Source organism: Plectrocnemia conspersa, unplaced genomic scaffold (assembly GCF_051122295.1).
Source record: "Plectrocnemia conspersa isolate PC_06_02 unplaced genomic scaffold, ASM5112229v1 ptg000004l, whole genome shotgun sequence".
NCBI classification, from domain to species: Eukaryota; Metazoa; Arthropoda; class Insecta; order Trichoptera; family Polycentropodidae; genus Plectrocnemia; species Plectrocnemia conspersa.
This window is the reverse complement of record NW_028277168.1, coordinates 2,369,501-2,391,057: the sequence shown is the minus strand read 5'-3', so window position 1 is coordinate 2,391,057 and position 21,557 is coordinate 2,369,501. Positions and strand designations below refer to the sequence as shown.

General features: G+C 30.0%; 2 protein-coding genes across 4 annotated transcripts in view; both read left to right on the top strand.

Annotated features, from left to right (window-relative positions):
* Nucleotides 1-1,547: 1,547 nt before the first annotated feature.
* Nucleotides 1,548-15,824, top strand: GABA-B-R2 (gamma-aminobutyric acid type B receptor subunit 2). Its single transcript, XM_088184049.1, has 28 exons — nt 1,548-1,648; nt 2,029-2,252; nt 2,415-2,518; nt 2,575-2,712; nt 2,772-2,939; nt 3,007-3,182; nt 5,728-5,867; nt 5,938-5,984; nt 6,061-6,139; nt 6,213-6,367; nt 6,428-6,576; nt 7,032-7,178; nt 7,244-7,353; nt 7,469-7,599; nt 7,666-7,788; nt 7,848-7,958; nt 8,027-8,251; nt 8,315-8,518; nt 8,578-8,695; nt 8,775-8,862; nt 11,012-11,342; nt 11,402-11,771; nt 11,839-11,943; nt 12,004-12,094; nt 12,156-12,277; nt 12,341-12,468; nt 14,825-14,993; nt 15,053-15,824. Exons 2-28 carry the CDS (start codon nt 2,087-2,089, stop codon nt 15,319-15,321), a joined length of 4,164 nt encoding a protein of 1,387 aa, XP_088040175.1. The 5' UTR covers nt 1,548-1,648; nt 2,029-2,086; the 3' UTR covers nt 15,322-15,824.
* Nucleotides 15,825-20,713: 4,889 nt separating this feature from the next.
* LOC148235614 (polyamine-transporting ATPase 13A3-like) overlaps nt 20,714-21,557 on the top strand; it is a 34,198-nt gene continuing 33,354 nt past the window's right edge. For all 3 annotated transcript variants that reach the window (XM_088184021.1, XM_088184024.1, XM_088184025.1), the window contains exon 1: nt 20,714-20,764. The gene's annotated coding sequence lies outside the window, so the exon portion shown is untranslated. The remainder of the gene's footprint in view (nt 20,765-21,557) is intronic.

Here is a 21,557-nt window from a genome sequence, read left to right as displayed (position 1 = left end):
ACTGATAAATAATAAATGTCTATCTATCGAACATTACATTGCATTTATAATACATACAGCATCTTGTGTTGAAACAAAGCTGCGAAGATGACAGACGAGCTCTCCGAAAATAATACACGGTATGTTGTTCTAACGACTGGTTAATGACCATTATTTTTATTTTAATCGCTCCATATTTGTACTAAATATTTAATACGATACACGTGTATTAGTGCCAATTACTAATTAATGAGCAACAGGTGTAAAATATTAATTACGTACAATTTAAAAAATGTATCAAGTGACTATAAAAATAAATTCGTTGTTGCTATGCGAATTTATTTTTAATAAAAATAATATGCAGTTTGTTTTTTTATTGTTGGTTCCAACAGTATTATAACTGCTTTTATTTTTGTGCAAAACACATTCTTGGTAAAGAGTAAAATTTAAAATATATTTATGTTAATATCTATTATCTAATACATCAGCACTCTCAATCTTATTTTATTATTACAGACCTCAGGCTATTTTTTTAATTTTTATTTACATCCCAGGGGAGTAGCTAATTAAAAAGTCAGTTCTTGTCACCTTAATAATACCAAAAACATACATAAAATAGTAAAAAATAATACTCAATAATATTAATAAAAATTATTTTTGATCATAAAATCTACAAAAGCTCAACTCAATAGAGCACCAACTTTGCAATTCTTTTTCGCAAGCAAAGAATGTGCATTTTGAAGACAACTAAAAATCAGGTTGTCAAAATATCATCTCTGAGCGAACAGGTACAATTTCCATGTTGCAAACTTATACAATCTCGAATGTCATACACCTGCTTCAATGGAGGCAAATTAGATATTTTTTGATAAATACAAATATTCCAGTCTTATCTCAGATCATCTAGATTGATCAAAGACTCCTCTACTTTTCTTCTTTCTCTATTCTAAATTTCTCAGAAACTCGAACTACTAGTTAGTTTTCAAGCAAGAGAGAAGCTCGAAAAATGAAGCCGCTTTTACTTCTATCGTCCAATCTGGTCCAGCTGAGCAATCACACATAATCTACAAGAGTTTAACTTGATTTAAAATACAATTTGGAGACTACGACGAGAAAAAATACATATAAAAAAATAAGTGTTAATTTAAAGTTCGGTAATAACTGAATGTACATATATAAATAGTAAAGATTAATGTTTAATAGAATATTATAAAAAAACGGATTAATTTGATGAAAAATACAATTATGTAATTTATGAATAAATTTGTAGTAAATTAACATAATCAATTTTTTTTTTATTATTGAAAACATTGTTGTTAATATTATTGCGCAATGTTTTTTGTTGAATATTATAACGTATATTGCCTTCTCGTAAGCGCCAGCTTTTCATTCTAAAAGGCAGTAAGCGTCAAACGTTTGCATACGTTTGGGTACCTTTTATAAATTTTGCTACCTTTTCAGCGCAACTTTACTAAGCTATTTTATTACAAGTAAAAGGTAATATGTTATCCTACAGTTTCAAACCAAAATAAGGCTTATGACTCAACCAACAGGATACATTTTTCATTATGTTTGAAGATATGAATTGAAGTCGAAGTGCCTGAAGCTTTACTCCGAGCAGGAATTTTCAGCAAAAGCTAACATGGAAGGAGCATAAGAGTTGTTTAAGGTAATTATAAAGTTATTCGGTTTAATTACCATTATCAAGTCATCTTTTTATGTCGAGTGAATCATTTCAATAATTATTATTTATTTTTTTCCCCTTACGTCGTTTATATTCCCATAATAAGTGTTTGCCGTGAAAATGAGTTAATAACAATATCACATCGGATAAAATACGTGTAATAATCACGTATTACGTTCGTGATTGATAGTATTTATAAATAAATTGAATCCTAATTATAAGTCATTATTAAATTTATAAAAAAAAATTGAGTTACTTTGTTGTGCTTGTGATTAAAATTGTAATCTGTTCTATTTGTATTTTTAAGCATCTCTTGTGTCAAAGGTCATATGTCATAGGCTAATAATCAATGTTTTTTTTTACAGAGCTCACAATATGGATTTGCGAATATCATGATCTTAAAAATAATTTAAAAACTCAATAATGGCGTCTGATTTTCGCAAGATGTATTATTTTTTGATTTTGTGCTCCATGTTGGCTGAAAATGTTTGCCATGGACAAAAACCAAATTTGGAAGATAAAAAGAGACAGGACGTTTACATAGCCGGATTCTTCCCCTTTGGCAGGGGTATAGAACAATCTAGTTTAGGTTAGTATTTTTTTATTTATATTTATAAAATATAAAAATCATTAGGCATATTATAATTGCTGTTCTTAAAACAACATCAATGTATTTCGTATTTATTCTATTTTTATTTTTATATATAGATATTTTATGGGTCTCCCATTAATTAAAATTTAACATAAATAGGTCGTGGTGTCATGCCAAGTGTTAAACTGGCTTTAGATCATGTCAATGAGCACAACAGTGTATTGAGGAATTATCGTCTTCATATGTGGTGGAATGATACAGAGGTAAAGACAGTCTAATATTTTTTTTAAATACATCTAAAATAATAATATGTTTTCAGTGTAATGCTGCTGTTGGTGTCAAATCATTCTTTGATATGATGCACTCTGGTCCTCATAAATTGATGCTGTTCGGAGCTGCTTGTACCCACGTGACTGATCCAATTGCAAAGGCTTCCAAACATTGGCATCTGACTCAGGTGAGTGAGTTACATTATATTTTCTTATCTTTGAAGCTCTAATGAAATATAAATTTCAGTTGTCCTATGCTGATACTCATCCCATGTTCACCAAAGACTCATTTCCTAACTTCTTCCGCATCGTCCCATCAGAGAATGCTTTCAACCTTCCAAGACTAGCTTTGCTCAGACAGTTTAACTGGACTTGGGTTGGAACCATTTATCAGAACGAACCAAGATACTCATTGGTAAGATTTTTTTAATAAAACATATTTTATAATATAATATTTGCCTGATTATTTTATAATATTTTAGGCGCACAATCGTTTGGTAGCAGATTTAGACCATCATGGTTTTCACGTTGTTGAAACTCAGAGTTTTGCGACTGAAGTGCGAACTGCTCTGGAGAAACTCAAAGAAAAGGATCTAAGAATTATTTTGGGAAACTTTAACGAATCGTGGGCAGTTCAGATTTTTTGCGAAGCATATAAGTGAGTTTTTTCATCATTTTATGATTTTATAGACATACATTATCTAAATAAAAAAACATACCACCTTTTAGTATGCTATTAATTTAAGTCTTAAATTTGTAGATATTTTGCTTAAAATGGTCAAAAAATAATTGACAGTATATTATCAGCAATTTTGAGTTAAAAATGGCGTTTAGCTTAAATGCACTATTCTATCAAATTGGGTTTAAAATAATTTCAAAGTAAATTAATTTGTATTGATTTTAAATGTGCTTGTTAATATAATTGAACAGTGCGGTGAAAAATATTGTATTTTTAATACAATTAAGATTTTGATGTGTAAAATTATGAGCGCATAGTGCGATATAATGAGCGGTTAATTCGGTGTGACTCTGCTTGCTGCGAGTTCGGTTAAATTCTTACTTATTCCAAGTCGGAAGCGAAGTGCTAGTAATGTTACCGCATCATGTAACATGGTTGACGGATGATGTAAAAGGGGCTGCTTCATCGTACTCCTAATAATAATCTCAATCGCTTTGTCATAGCTTGCTGAGAGTTTGATTAAACGCTCGTTTATTCCAAGTTGAAAGTGAAGTGATATGTTTTGACTTATATATATTTCGGAATTGAGGAAAATCAAACGCATTTTCACTTTTTAAACGACTGGCCAATTTCAATGATTCGGGGTGGAAGCATCTTATTGGACTCTATCTAAAAAATGTCATTCTATTGAATGTAAAAATGTTGCTTAATAATTTTTTAATGCCCTTTAATGGTTGTAAGATCAATATTTTATGCTTTTGAAACTGTTAATAGATACCGTTTATACGCAATCTTTCGATTTACTAGGGCGAGAATTTTTTTTCATACATAATTGAAGCGACAAAAATAAATGAATTGTATATTTTTAGCTGGTCATTTATAAAAAAAATGTTGCAACGATAACGGGTGGTCCTGACAATTTCAAAATATATTTTTAAGTTGAGTATATATCGAAAATTTATGCTTTAGTCTGAATTTAATTTAATCAATAGACAATACATTTATAAAATTTAATTATTATTTTTTTTATACGAGGTATGATGTTCTGTAAATTGTGCAACAATAAACAAGGCTACGTTTATTATATTGAACAATATTTTGTTGAGCTATATTTATTTTATTGCATAATATGGATTTTCTTTTGATGTAAAGCTAACTTCTATTTTTTCAATATCTGACTGTCCGTAACGGATGTCTGGCAGACAAATCAGATCGTGTGTGGTGTGAAAAGACACAGATTTGTCTGTCCACTGTAATACTATAACCTTATATTCTGTTTTTGTCGTGTATTTGTTTTTTTAATGATACTTCTTACCTAAAAAGTTAAACACGATTATAAATTGAGTATTCGACTATGTAAAATATTAATTAAAAACGGTGTGATTCTCGGCTCTACGTGGCGCTTTTCTTGAAACACCTTTGTTCCGGCATCACAACGTTGTCGTTTTTGTCCATAAGTATGTCAAAAAATTTTGATAAAACTACAATATAATACTCTTAGCTGACAATAATCTTACAAACAAAGACAATAATTAGAAGAACCTCAATATTCGACCGCACTTGACGTGCCTTTTTGGTCTGGGCTTTTCAGAATGCTTCTATTGATATTATTATACATTTTTATCTCAATATTTTAATAATAAACCCATGGCCTGTTATGACATCTTTAAATATTTGCTAGTAACTTTTTTACGATGCTGTTTTTATAAAAAAATAAAAAAATTTCATACCAAACATGTCTGCCAAAATTAATTTACTTAGCCATATGATTCGATGCTTACTTAGCGCAATGTCCTTATTTTTTATAATTTTAATTTCGGTCCATTTTCTAAGCCGCTCATATTTCTTTTCATCTTTGATGTGCTCACAGCCCTTTTAAAAACGTTTGTACTATTTATAAAATTACTGAAAAATGTAATGAAAATTCTTCGTTCCGTCAATTTCCAAGCGTGATAAAATGTGTCGTAAATATTCAGCTTTCAAACACAGACAACGCGTTTAATATGACTAATAATTAAATTGCGCATTACAATCGTTGATATCAACGTAATTAATAAATAAGTAAATTATTTACCATTGAACTTAAATTTATTAAAAATATTGTAGAATCAGATATTTTATAAATAACCATGGTATATAACGTAACAAAGATTTCAAAACAAAGGCAAACAAACATCTTAGACAACGTATACTTTAACCAGATGATGACCATATGAGACGTTTCTTAATTTCCTGATGCTCTGGATTTTTTTAATCAATTAAATAATATTAAAGCGTATTTTAGAACATTTAAAATAATATTAAATGTATAGATGCAATGCAGATGATGGCGAAGTTTCAGTTATTATAAAAAACTTTATTATTAAAAAAAATATTTATAACAAAAAAACATTTATTTTTGTATAAGAACACTCATCAATGATGCAAATATATCTATTGATTGTAAAAATATAAAAATAAAATTAAAAGTGTATTGCTATCACAATAGTTTGAGTCAATAAATCATATTTTTTTTAAATTTTAGGTTAGATATGTATGGCAGGGCTTATCAATGGTTGATTATGGGAACATACAGCGACCAATGGTGGACTAAACACGAAGAATGGAGACCTGGGTGTAACGACTCTGACATAGCAACATCTCTAGATTCTGCCATTTTGACAGGTAATCAATCTTAAAATAAACTAGCTACATAAAAAAAACAGACATAAACCAAGCAATAATTATTTTATAGACCTATTACCTCTATCAACGACTGGAGATATAACCATATCTGGAATTGTAAGTCTCATAGCTTCTAGCTAAATATAAAAATAATCAATCAATAAAAATATTTAATTCATATTATTATTATTAGACAGCATCTGAGTACAAAGTTGAGTATGACAGCAGGAGAGGAATTGAATATTCAAGATTCCACGGATACACATACGATGGTATTGTTTTATTATTTTAAAATATAAAAAAATATATATATTTCCAAATTTATTTAACCCATTAATATTTTAGGAATTTGGGCAGTGGCTTTAGCCATTCAACACGTCGCGCAAAAAATCAAGCACATTAGAAAAAACAAAACTGTAACCGACTTCAAGTATCGTGATCCATTGTGGGAAAAGTTGTTCTTGGAGGCTTTGAGGAATATTAGCTTTGAAGGAGTAACTGTAAGTTGTCAGCGGTATTGAAGTTTTATAAATTGCTATTTTAAAACATGTTTTTTTCAGGGACCCGTACGTTTTTATGACAACGAAAGGAGAGCTTCAATATTAATTAAGCAGTTTCAGAGTGAGGAGGAAGTAAAAGTTGGAGAGTATTGCTCGGAACTGAGTCGCCTAGATTTTTCAATGGGAGAACCACTCAAATGGAGCGGAAAGTAAGTATATGTAAAATATAAATACTTTTTTTTATCAATAATTTTCAAGCTAACTATTAGGAGATTTCATATCTGCTTATCATATAACATTTTATAATAATAGCCTTAATTTAAGTTGTTTATAATAATTAATTTATTAAAAAATGTTACCATGGATACACAAACCATTATTGTTTTATCTCTTCTTAAATAGATATGTAATATATTATAAACGATTAACCATATTATATACTTAAAACAGCTCCGGCAGATTCATAAATATTGATCCTACTTTAAATCTAATACGTAATTTATATAAACACAAGGAAGTAGATTAACGGAACATGTTTTGGGTCAAGGCCCTCATTATTGTATTGGCTACTCAAGCATTGTACATTAACACGCAATCTGGTCGTTGTAGTAAATATACTTTATATTTCTTTAAATAACCATAATTTATAAAAAAAATATTATAGATACCCTCCAAAAGATCGTACACTGCATCTAATCGAGCACAGTCAAGTGAACATAACCATATATGCAGTTTTGGCCAGTTGTTCAGTTGTGGGACTAATTTTGGCTATCTTCTTTTTGGTCATCAACATCACTTATAGAAACGAAAGGTTTATTCAACTTTAATACTAGACTTCTTGTGATTATAGGTCATAACGAATCTTGCTTCTTTTAGATACATAAAGATGTCTTCTCCGCACTTGAATAATCTGATCATAATCGGTTGCATGTTGACTTACTTGAGTGTAATATTTCTGGGCTTGGATAGCGGATTGAGCAGCATTGGTGAGTAAAATAGAAAGTAACTAGTTATGATTTGCGCAAAAAATTGCATCAAACCAGTTTTTATACGATGACTATGATTTTTTCCCTTCTAATAATATCATTATATGTTTTTTAGGCGCATTCCCTTACATATGTACAGCAAGAGCTTGGTTGTTGATGGCAGGATTCAGTTTAGCGTTTGGTGCTATGTTTTCTAAGACATGGAGAGTCCATTCCATATTCACTGATGTGAAATTAAACAAAAAAGTAGGACCGTTATTTAGAATAATATATTAATCAATCGATAATTAAATTATATTAATTCAATCTTAGGTCATTAAAGATTATCAACTCTTCATGGTAGTTGGAGTTCTATTAGCAATCGATCTAGCAATCATGACTACGTGGCAAATATCTGATCCTTTCTATAGAGAAACTAAACAGATGGATCCTTACGTAAGGCAAATATTACATACATAAAATCTTCTATAACTAATTTTAATACATAATAACAGCCACACCCTTCGAGTGAAGATATCATCATCATCAGAGAGAATGAGTATTGCCAATCAGAAAGAATGACCATCTTCGTTGGTGTTATTTATGCTTATAAAGGACTATTGATGGTATGCAATTTTTATATAAAATCTCCCATTAATTCCTTCCTTAATGTTTTCTTGTGCTTTTAAAATAGATTTTTGGTGCATTTTTGGCTTGGGAGACTAGAAACGTCTCAATTCCAGCTTTGAACGATTCTAAGCACGTCGGATTGTCAGTCTATAATGTAGTTATAATGTGTGTCATGGGAGCTCCTATAGCCCTTGTACTAGCAGATCATAAGGATGCAGTCTTCATCTTGATCTCAGTCTTCATTATATTCTGTACTACTGCTACTCTATGCTTGGTGTTTGTTCCGAAGGTATTTAAATCATAGCTTATACTATATATATTTAACATGCACTAATTTTTATTATGAATATAGTTAGTTGAGCTACGTAGAAGCAAAAAAGGAAGTTCTTGTGCCGACAAACGACTACGAGCAACTTTAAGAACCGTTGGAGGTGGACATAGCACCAGCGGATCTCATTCTCCACCACCTGGAGAGTTAGAAAGACGACTAAGAGAACAAAGAGCCACTAATTCTAGATATAAAAAGGCGTTACAAGCAAAAGATGCTGAACTGCAAGTATGTATCGAAGTGCTTTAATTAAATCCTGTAAAAAATAATCGAATACAAACACTTAGCTACTCATTGGAAAACTGGGACCTGATGCACCACCAGCGCCTGTTAAAGGACCGATAGTTCAGACTCAAAAGTTAGGAGTACCTGTAATCAGCTCCAAAGATAATCCCAGTCAAATGGGTAATTGCCTAGGTTGATGTTTGGTATTAATCAACTCACCCAATCAAAGATTTTTTCTAAAGTTTTTCTATGTTTTCAGACACTTCTGAAATTACATCGTTGTGTAGTTTGAGTGCATCTCAAGGCGCTGATGATTTTTATTACATGCAACAAATGTCTGGAGAAAGGTATTTTTGCTTATATTGTACATCTTATATTTATTTTATTTTATTAATTTATTTAGCTAATTTTTACACTAAACATAAAAAAAATATTATTATAATTTATTTCTTAATGTACAATGTGTTTTTGCGTATTATCCTAGGAATATTATTATACAAATTCACACCTCCGTAAATAATTCCCCTGGCCGTACTCATTTTCTTACACCTAACTATCCTTAAATTGCATCTTTATTTCTTATTAAATACATATTAAAATACTCTGGTAGCTTATATATAAATATTAAAACATTTTTCTTATAGTGAAATTAGTAAATCTGGATTTATTTAAAACTATACTCATTGCCCTATTTTGTAATTTTACAACATCATTTTATCTAATTTATAAAACATATCTAATATTATTGCACAATAATTAAAGTGGGGCGATATAATACTATTGTAATTTTTTTGTGTTTATAAAAACTTCACATATTTTTAATTCTTGATAATATACCAATTTTTCTAATTATTTTTTTAATATGTAAAAACAATGTTCCTTGAAATATATTTTACCATTCCAATCTATCAATCATATTTAATATTATAATTTATTTTTTAATGCACGCAACATTTTTATTTTTGCGAATTGTTCTAGGAATTTTATACAAATTCACACCTCCATACATTATTCCCCTGGCCGTACTCGTTTTCTTACACCTTACTATTCTTGGACTGTTTCTATTTCTAATAATAATATTTATTATTAAATACTTCTTAAAGTACTCTTCTAACATATTATTTTTTAATTTATATTTAATCACTAAAATATGCATATTCAATATTTCTTGAACATCCAACCATTCCAATCGATCAATCAAACTTTTACAATTAGTAAATCTATTTTTATTTAAAACTCTATTTTGTAATTTTTGCAACATTATTTTATCTAATTTATTAAACATATCTAAAATTGTCGCACAATATTTGTTTTGTGTTTATATTAAACATATTTTGCATTCTGGATTATATACCTATTATTCTATTATTTTTTTTTGAGATGTAATTACAATGTTCAAAAAAAATTTTTTTAATTAAAACTACTTCTTAATATTTTATATTATTATTTCTATTACTATTTTTAGTGTAAAATATTTTAGCGTTTTGACTCAGATGGACGCTTTTCTATAAAGATGCTCCGTGAGTAATACGACTGTATGATCCTATAGGTCCAGTGACTGATTGATTCGTAATTCATTTAAAACATATTGACATAATTAATGCGTTACACGTGTACATAATGTTCTACATGGGTGACATGTTGATATATCAGGGTCATTACAAGCCTCATGACAAAAATGGCATTTTATATATTTGTATAAATTATTATTTTCTGAAATCATATTTTATTTAGGCACTAAAATTATTAAAAATATCTACTCATAATATTTACTTGATAATTAGTCGTGTTTTATTTGCTGCTCAGTGTTGCCATATAGTGAATTTCTAGTCCAGGTCAAAAGCAATAAAATTATGCCATCGCGGTGAAAACGCTCGATTATCAAGTATTTTATAACAATATTACGAGTGAGAATCGAATAAAGTGAATTTAAACCGAATTTTGCCCAATAAGAGAGCGCAAAAACAATTATTACTTCTCAGAAGTCAAAAATTCACGCGAAAAGCAATAAAATTGTGTCTTCGCCGTCGTAGCGATTGATCGGTAATCTGACGTTCACACCCTGACTCTTATAATAATATTACAAATTAAATTAGGAGCATATAAACCGAATTTTGCCCAATAGGAGAGCGCAAAAATCAATTATCACTTCTCAGAAGTCAAAAATCCACGTCAAAAGCAATAAAATCGTGTCGTCGTCGTCGCAGTGGGAACGCTCGTTACCGAGCGTTCCCACTGCGACGGCTTGAAAATACTTAGATCAGCCCTCTTATATTAAAAGTCTGTGGTAATATCAGTAAGGATAGCTATCATATTTTTAAAACACACCATTTTTTTCGCTATTCTTAATACTTTGACTTCCATATGTCTACATTGTTGATATGTTTTCTATTTTTAATTTATGACTTTATATTCTACTCGTTTTGTTTATATTACTTATGATATAATATTATTTAATATTTATATTAAAAATCTTAATAAATTATTTGTTTATAGAACTAAAGAAGTATCGATAGTTTCTGCATCTCAATCATCTCAAGGCGATCTACCTCCGACTGAACAACTGCCGCCCAAAAAAGAACCAGGAGCTACCAAAAACGTATCTTTTAAAAACCACACAGATTCGTCTCCCAGCAGTACTTACAAACCTCATACCGAAATACTAAGCTCAAGAGGCTTCGGAGATTCTGTTCCGAATAATAGAAGTCAAGTAGAAGCTAACAATACATTCAAGGGTCACGCAGAAGTATTGTCTAGCAATGGTGCAAGACCTGTTCTAGAGAAAGATCAATTGGCAAAATCGCCATATGGATGGAGACCAGAAGTAGTAAGTCCTTAAAATATATTTTTATAGTTAAATAAATAAATTTTTCAATAATATTTTAGAGTCAGGACATTCCACAGCCTAAGCAAGTCACAATACAACCACCTCCGTATCATAGAACTGAATCAGAACAAGCCCCAGAACCTAAGATAGCCACAACGCCCAAGGGAGGATCTGCCAAATCTCATAGGCGTATGAGCAGCATTGGACAATCGGCTATAATAACAGATCTGATGCAAACCATGCCAGTGGAGCAATCTGAAGAACTTGAAAAGAAGGTTGAGAAGAGACCATTATCAGAACAACAGCAGCAATTACACGTGCTTAAAAAACAGATGACTTTTGACTCATCCATGATTACACATGATGATGAAATGGATGACATTTTAGATGGAGATTATGACATGTCTACAGCTGAAAGGAGACGCTTGAGTAAGCGTATTTTATTTATGTCACACCTAAAACATCTTACTGATTGTATTTATATTTCTATTTATAGAGCAAAGGAGAGATTCTGAAAAACGTCGAAGCAATTACATTGTAGCACAGAGTGATTTATGGGACACTAGCACGTTTGCGTATAATTGTCCGCCCAAGCAACCAAGTATGATTTTGATTGCCAAGGTTTGAATTCGTTGAACTTAGTTGAATCAAATATTTCTAGGTCATCATCACTCTCCGATTCAGAGGAGCGTTTCCGAAAAGAGTCAAAGACATCACAGTCACGGAACTCCGCCGACCCCGACATATACAAGGTATTCTACTAATTTGCATAACGTCATACATTATAACAAACATATTGCTTAAAAATCGCAGGGATCAGCAAGTTCATCAAGGCTCTCGGCAATCTGGAGATTCGTCTGTGCCAGGATCGGCACACGGTTCTCAAAGGGGTACTCCAGAAAGGAGATCTTCTAACGCCAGTATTCGCGATTTTGGTAGTCGATTTGTGTGCTTGAAGTATTTTTTAAAGTATTGCTTATTTCAATGTGTGGTTATAGGAAGCGGTCAAGATACAGCTAATACCCATTCCCTGGTTCCGGAAGTTGTGGCTCAAGTTCCTCCTGAGCCCAAGAAACGAACCGAAGGAAGCAATCACGTTGAAGGTGAACCAGTCAATAAGCAACAGGTGAGACGAATGTCATTTTTTTAATGAATGAATAGGATCAGTAAAAACATATTGTGGTAGGTTAAGTAATAGAATGCAGACTTCAAAACATAGATAAGAATATTCAATTGGACTATTACAAAATAGTAGCATCAACATTAAAAAGGTCAATTTTGATAAACAATAGCTATAACATGATAGTACGGAAGTGGCAGAGTAGTTAAGGTTTGTTTTGTAAATACAAAAAAAAACGAGTTATGTAAATACATATATACGCAAAAGTATGTATCTAAAATAATGGATATGACAAACCTTTGATGATTAACCTGCGTTAAACATAAAATTGAATTGTTATTAAACTAAATGATTTCTAGATTTATCTCTCATTAAAAATATAACTTAGAATTAAGTTTTTTTTTCTTATAACAATTTTTTTTTTGAATTTTTTTTTTGCTATTTTAATGGCTATATTAAAAATATTTTTTTGCTATTTTATTGGCTTATATTAAAAATATAAAAAAATCAGTGTTTAGTGTCTTCAGAATTAATACTATAGCTAAGCACACACGTACGGATCTGCCCGTCGGACATCTGACATATTTGTCCGGACTTGGCCACAGACGCAAAATGTACGAGTTCGGATCTGTCTGACTGAGCTTAGTTGATATTGTAGAAGAAAAGTTAAATTTATATAATGTTTAAAGTAAATTATAAATTGAAATGACATTTATTAATAATAATAATATATACATACATATATATACCTTGATCTCTTCATGCATTTTCAATAATGATCATAACTTTAATTTTAGTATAATTAAAATTATATTTTTTATTATGTTTTAATGTATGTATGTAATATTTACGTATCTAGAGTCTCAAAGTGCATCTTATATTTATATTATTTTTCTATTGTATAGTGATGTTATATAAATGGGTCATAAAGTAATAAAACTTTGAAAAAATTTAGACGTTGGCGGCAACTTTGTCGCAAATTAATAAAGGCCCGGGTCATAAAATTATTTAAGGAACCAATTTTAACAAAAAACACAGTAAGCGGTCGTTTACGCGAGCGCGATCTTTGCTCAGATCTGCTTGTCCGTGTCCAATCCGTTCGTTTTGAGCACGGACAACGGACAGACAACAGACGGATCTGTCCGAGAGTTTTAACCCCACATACTGGCGGATTTGTCCGTCGGACATCCATTTCGGACAAATCCGACGGGCAGATCCGCCCGTGTGTGGCCAGCTTATTTCTTCAAATTTTTCAAGACGCATAATACATAATTATTTTAAGGCTCTAACACATTTTAAATATCGGTTGTTCTCACATATTCACCGCCAAAATCTGTTTCTTTGTAAGAGTTTTCATATCAAAACAATAGTGCTTGAAAATATATGACGTATTCGTCTCAACACGAATTTTGAATATTGAGATAATGGACCAAAGTGATTTTAGTAAAAAAATATTCAACTTTTTCATTTAAAACTATTTTAAATAAAGTGAATGAGTTTAAACATGGTCGTACATCCACAAGTGATCTTTCGGGACGTCTACTTACGGTGACTACGCCAGAAACGATCGACGAAATTCACGATATGGTCCTGAGTGATCGACGAGTCAAAGTGCGCGAGCTTGTTGAGGCCACAGGCATATTACATGACACAGTGGTTTCAATTTTGCACGACAAATTCGCGTTTCCTCACAGTGCATAATAAACGCAATTGTGTGGTCGATTCAATGGCTAGTTTGGCGCTCTTCTGCCGCAAACTTAATTAATTTCTGCATCGATATATAACCATTGATGAAACATAGATCCACTTCTACAATCTAGAGACAAAGGAACAGTTAAAACTGTGAGTTTCTTGAGACAATCAGGGTCCAAAGAAGGTTTTATTAGGTATAAAATACATATATTATTCTGCAAAAATATGTCAAGTGTTCTTTATAACCTTTATCTATACATAATTTTATCATTATTCTTATGTAAAACTAGCAGCTCTTCAAACACTATACAGGCCGATGGCACAACATGTGTGCCATGTTTCCCAAACAAACCCTGTGCTGTGTTTTTTAGTTTATGGAACAGCACATTTATCATTTATTTTTATTATAATGTAGGGATCCTCAACCTTTTACAAAAAAAATAATAAATTATTTTTTTATTAATTTTTAAAACACGTTGCCGTCATCTGGTGAAGTTTTTCATTATTTTTAAATATGTTTTTAATGATAAAAAATAATAAGAATAAAATAATTTGTTTCTCTATTAACTCCTATTATTGCAATACTTTTTATGTTACTGAATAATGTATAATATATTTCAAACATAAAGCTCAAGCTGATCTTATTGCTGTTGTTTTTAATTTGTTACAGACTGCAGCATATAAGCAACAGCTGCAGTTGTTCACACAAGGAACGCGGAAGGATCCCAATCAAGGACAGGTGAAGAGAGTATCCACACCTGGCTCCCAGAGCCGCAGAGGTCTACCGCACCATCTATCAACACCAGACGTTCAATCTGCGGCCAGACAGAGCAGAAGAAGTGAGTTGGTCGAAAATTTATTTTTAAAAGCTTTAATAACTTAATCTATACTATAACAGGTTCATCAGGTCACGGCCATGAGAGGGGAACGTCCCGTGGCCATTCCCGTACTCACGGTCATGGTCATTCTGCAGGACACGATGGCCAAAGGGAAAGAAGGATACACGCTGCTAGCTCAGAATCTGAGCTATTCGAATGTGCCATATTGCCAATATTCCAGAAGCTTCTGTCCGAGAGGCACAGGAGTCAACCTCATGGTCTGGACATGGCTTATGGCTTGAGTTGTCCCAACATATCCATCAAGTGCGACATTGTCGAGTACCTGTAAGTTTTTTTCTCCTCCACGTCGTCATCAGTGCTAATGTGTTCAGAAGTGGCAGACCTGATTGCCCGAAAGGTATTTTGAAAATACTTATAATAAATATCTATATAAAATAATAGAGTTGTGATAAAAAGTGTATATATGATTTATTAATATGTACAGAGCCGTAATTGTAGGTAACTTAGGCAAATATAAGTATACATCGAAGTCATTAACATGTGCTTTACAGAAAATTCCACATTATTTATATGTTCTTCATTAATTCATAAATAAAGTAATAATTTATAATTCGACTTTAATAAGTGTATACTTTAAACTCAAATAAACTTTTCGGTTCAAGTTTAATTTTTAATCTTAATCTTAAGTTTTGATACGTATCCTGAGCGGTAATAATTTTTTCAAGCTGTCATTCACTATGTGGCATGAGAATCTTAGCTTAATAATAAAAAAAAATATATTTATTTTTAGTGTATTTAAAAAAAATGTTTTAGCGTATTTTAAAAAAAAAAGATTTTTTTTATGTAATTCAATGTTTCGGCAAAAATATTATTTAGCATCATTAAGCTTGAGTAGCACTTGTCATGTTACAATTTTAATTTTTATTATATACCAACCGTTTTAAAAAAATCAAAACAACATCTTAGACTGAAGTTACACAAACTATTCTATAAAACTTTGTATAAAATTTTTTTTTTTTTTTAAAAAGTGGATCTATTATAGTACTAAAAAAACACATACTATTATACAAAATAAACGCATCGCAAAAATATAATATTTTGCTAGATTTTTTTCGCGTTCCACAAAATGATACCAAATTTGTTTTAGCGAAACATCGTGTAGTAAAAAACAGTGCATAGGAACAGAGGAACACTTTGCAAATATTATTTTTTCTCATTACTTATTAACATGATATACATCATATATAATTTATTTTTTGTTGATAGAACTCTATTATTATTATTGATCATTTATTAAAAATTCAGCAGTATTTTTCTTCTGAATTTTATCAGTTAATATTAAGAACAAAACCTATATGTCTAATGATTTTTAAAAACATTAAAATTTATCATTAAAAAGAGTTATCTGATATTAATTTAAGACATTCATGTTTTTAAATATATTTTTTATGTTGGAGACTGATTTTTTTTAGATTTCATAGGAAATATTTATCAATTTTTTTGGGGTTTGTCCAGTGATAAAATCCATGTCTTTTAGGACTTTCACTATAAAAATATTTAGTATTGGTTTTATACGTCCCATATATTATAATTTTAATTATCTGATATTTATTAAAGCCAATATATTTATGATACCATTACCTCTTTGTTTATATAATTTCAATGCATTTAATAAAAAAATTATATATAGTTAAAAGTTATTAATTTGTGTATTTAAATGCTTCAATGGAAATGAATACGTGCTAAAACTTGTACAAATATGATATTGCCAGTTTTATTATTATTTTTCCTGTACACAAAAATGATGACGCAAATTGAAATTACTCAACAGTTTTCTTTGCATATAAAACTTGGTAAGACTAGTCCTATGAGAATAATATGAAAACAGTCTCATTTATAGCACTTTTTTAATCAAAATACTATTTATTTTTAAGTACAAACATATTTACTTAGTACAAAAATATGATTTAATGAAACATTTTGAGAAGCACTGTATTACGAATTTGCCTAGGGTGCCAAAATCTTACCTAAATACGGCTCTACATATGCATATACTATATTATATGTTGATGATGAAATTATATTGATGGTTTAAAATAAATTATACTAAAAAATGCTCACTGTGTTGATCAAATGCAATATATTTAATAGTTTAATATATTATTATGATTATGATTATTATTATTATTACACAAATAAAATTCTATGAAGCCATTGCATCGACTTTAACAACGGTTTTCAAAATATTTTTTACTATACAATGTATTATTGTATATAATAATTTAATTTAAGGCTTTGATCTGTTTTTTACTGTATTTCTTAAACAACGAATGTTTAACATAACAAAAAAACCTCTCTAAAATAACTACCTATCGCCTTATGAAAAACTAAACACTTTTTCATGTCTATGAGCTTGTGGTGAACTTTTTGTTTTATTTTATACAAAAAAGCGACGGTGCTAATTTTTTTTCACAAATAAATCGGTTAACTATACAATTTTAATGAAATCGAATATCTTCTTAATGTTTGTATGTTTTATATGATATATGTAAATCATATTTATAACGATAGTTTATATCGAAGACGTTATAAGCTCAAAATTAATTTTATTGTATACAAAACACACTAATAGTTGATCGTTTAGAAGTAATTAGTATTAATTTTTTAATGTATATAATAATAAATATTAAAAAAAAACAACAATAAATATACATATACAAAATTTTAAAAAATAAATTGAAATTGAAAAATGTGTACAATCATTAAATATTAAATATTATATTCGGATAAAATATCTATAGAGTAATTAAATTAATTGTTAGTCCAATTATACTCAATTAAATCTAAACTGTATTGAACTGTGTATAAAAAATATTGATATTATTATAAATGGTTCAATATCGTTTGCCCATTGGTCACGTAAAAATGTAAATAATTATTAGCGTGAGTGTAATAGGGAATAGTGCACAAAACTGCCAATTGACATAAAAATGGATGACCAAAGTCTATATTTTGTTTTTAAATTGTTTACCGAAAAAAAACATCCATTTAGTGCTTTTAGTTACAATTTAAAATATATGTTCTAATTTGTGTATAGAATTTATTTATATGAAATAAAGTATATGATATATGTTGTAATTGTGTGATCTGTTTTGAATTACTTATAAAAAAATATCCTGCTCCTTAAATAATCTACATTTTTTAATTAAATATTTAATTAAAAATTGTTTATTTCTACTACATTTTATTTCACCTATTATTATAAAACAACTGTATAAATATTTTCCACACGTTTTCTCAAATCACGATTTTAGTAAATGCACAACTTATAATTATAAATATTCTTATCTATCTATGGTCAAGGTTAAAAAATGTTTATTTTATTAATTGCTAAACTTGCTTCTATATGTATGTTTTAATTGATCTAAAACGGTTTATTGAAAAGTATCTTTAATAAAATACAATTATTGCATTAAAAATAACTGTTTTCTATGATAATTTTAAAAATTATTATTTTTTATTTTATATTTTCTATATAAAATAAGTTTGACTTAGAGAGTTATAAAGACATAAGGAATTTTATCTTAGTTTTTCTTATTGTTTGATAAATTATTAGATACTTTCCATTATAATACTAGAATTAGATATAATCTAGCAATATTTAGATTGTGAACTGTTAATTTTTGCGAATATCAGATCAACGTGACGATATTTCAAGAGATAATGGCAGGAATTTTATAGTTCAAAGTGTTTGTTCTCTTCCTTATATATTCTATTGAAATAATAAACATATTGTCATGATTAAAAAGTGCGACAAATTCAATAATTTATATCCAAGTAGTAAATTGAAATTGAGTCAAGTGAAAACATTAATTTAAGGCACAGCAGCAACAGCACTAAATGTCCCTGCAGTTGCAATATGTACTGGGGCGAATATGTACTAGTTTAGTATTATGCTATATATCTGTCACTTCAGAAAATGTACGAGTGGACAAAATTTTGGTTTGGAAATACGCATGAGATCCTGGAAATACGCAATTAACCCTGAACTCGTATCCAGTGAAGCTTACGCCAAATCAACACAGATGACACCATGAAATCCAGAAAAAAGCAGCACCTTTCAATTTGATTGTTAAATTTGGTACATCTTAGCAATCATTTTGAATTTAAAATGTCTATATGTATTAACTTTACTGAAAGCAACAGAAATACGAAATTAAACTATTTTATTTTTCTTTAGCTCCTTTTATTTCTTGTAAAATATGTATAAAAAGGCTAAAGAAACATATACCTGAAATACATCAGTATATAGGTACATCTCAAACAATTGCAGTTTATTTCAGATTCAATATTTGAGGTCGGCTTATGCTTTTTTTATAAATATATTCTTACTATGATTTTTTTTGCCCCTTATATTATTAAAAAGATATTCATGTTTTAAAAATATCGTAGTACAATTCATAATAACAGGTGTTTATATTGTTAATATTTGATTCAATCGATCCAAGTGTTCAGTTTGTTTCTGTGCCTATTATCATTAATTATTTCACCAATGTCCCACTTAACCGACAATATGACAAGTTTCTAAGTAATGTTGTACCATTGCACTTAGCGTATCTTTTAATATAATATAACAGTTATTTTGTATTGCCAGTTAGCATATGATGCAAAAATGCGTTTGTTTTTTTTGTTTCCTGTGCAGACAAAAATTTGTAAACAAAATGTCACACATTCATACGCGCATCGCTTTGTTACTTCTCCAAAATTATTACTGGAGAATTTTACGAGAACCGCCACAATTATGAAAACAAGCAGTAGATTTAAATTCATTAAATTTACAGCTTTATTCAGAGCAGGTAGTTAAAAAAGGGACAGGGATTATTGGTTAAAACTCAATAATATTTTTGGCAATATACTCATATTATGCTCAATTTATGACTCAGACTCATTTATACTACCTTTTTATGAGTAAAGGATGCGTGATAGACAATGCATATATCCTGCGTAAAATAACTGCTATTGTCATCTAAATTAACGATCTTTGAAAGTGAACATATTTTGTTAGTTGAATAATCAATCGATGCAATTGGCCCACCAACATCCGCATCTGTGATTTGCATGAGCTGTCTCAAATCAATAGTATTAAATATATGCCATTTTTTCACATCGGTAGACGATCAAACGATTCGAGACGAGAGATGATCAACATTTTCGAGACGATTCGAGACGAGAGACAATCAGAGACAGGAGGTATTTGACAGGAAATCACGACTAAGTTCTCCACCAGCACTCAGTCTACGAAATACAACTTGAAACTATTTCTCTGGTATGGTAAATTGCCTATAATAAAAATAATCTGTTACTACAAAATTAAAAAAAGATTGACTAAATTTGAAATAAAAGTACTTTAAAAAGATATTTAAAAAAATATCTTCCCTCATGTATTTTCTGTCAGTAGTATATATAAAAAAAAATATGTTTTTTTTTCGAAACGCCCTTGTACAGTGTAACGCAGATCATTCACTAACGTTATCGTGCAATAAATAATTATATCTTAGACTGATAAAAAACGCATAACGTTGGAATGAAAAACTCATCGCAAATCATTCGGCCGAGGATTTCCCTCGGTAAACTTGCCTACCCTTGAATCTTATCCTTTTAGGACTGATCCACTATTAAATCGCGCGTATCGTGTGTAGTACTTTTTCGAGCGATTAGTCAGTCGCTGACTGATCGTCAGTGCCGACGGTCGTCATCGCCAATTGAAGCAAGTAAGTTGTGTTATTATGAAATGAAAACGGCCCTGATTTAATGTAACGGTTAAAGAGTGCGAATCGCGAGTTAAAACGCGAAAATTACGCAACAGTGTCACAAAAGTTCGCGTACCTAGAATGTGAGATTTGTATTTTAGCGCGGCGTTTTCAGAAGCGCAACTAGCGCCGCACGTGTCGCGATTGCGCAACTAAAAATACAAATTATTCATGTTATCGCTTAGTTTTTCAGATTAAAAATATTACAATAATTACTAACCATTTCGCAATGACAGTAATTACGTTTTTTTAGCGGCGTACTGTATTCTAAAATACCTATCAAGGTGATGTTGTTTTTCTTTCAAATTGACACAAATTCATCAAGTTTTTTTTATAAATAAATTATGGCCCGCAGCTATTTCGAACGTTTGACCATTACATCCGATACGGTTCAAGGTCAACGGCAATTTATCTTTTATTAATTTTTTTCATTATAAAAAATGGTTTAATACATTTCATAAATTCTATTTAGAAAAATATGATACAGCTGTTCAAATCCAAGCGTCTTTTACAAACATATCTACACGTGTGTAACTCGGTAGCTTAGCAGAAAAAGGGCCAATGCCTAGATATGGATATTTTGTGTTATAGGCTCTAATTGTTTTAAACTAGTGATCAATGTCCACTTTGTAATTTTTACTGAGTCAGTGCTTCTCTATAAAATAACTAAAATAAACAATGAATGTTTTATATTACCGTTGAGTAAATAAGTGAGTCGTTGATTTTATAACCCGCTGTGACGCAACAGCTATTA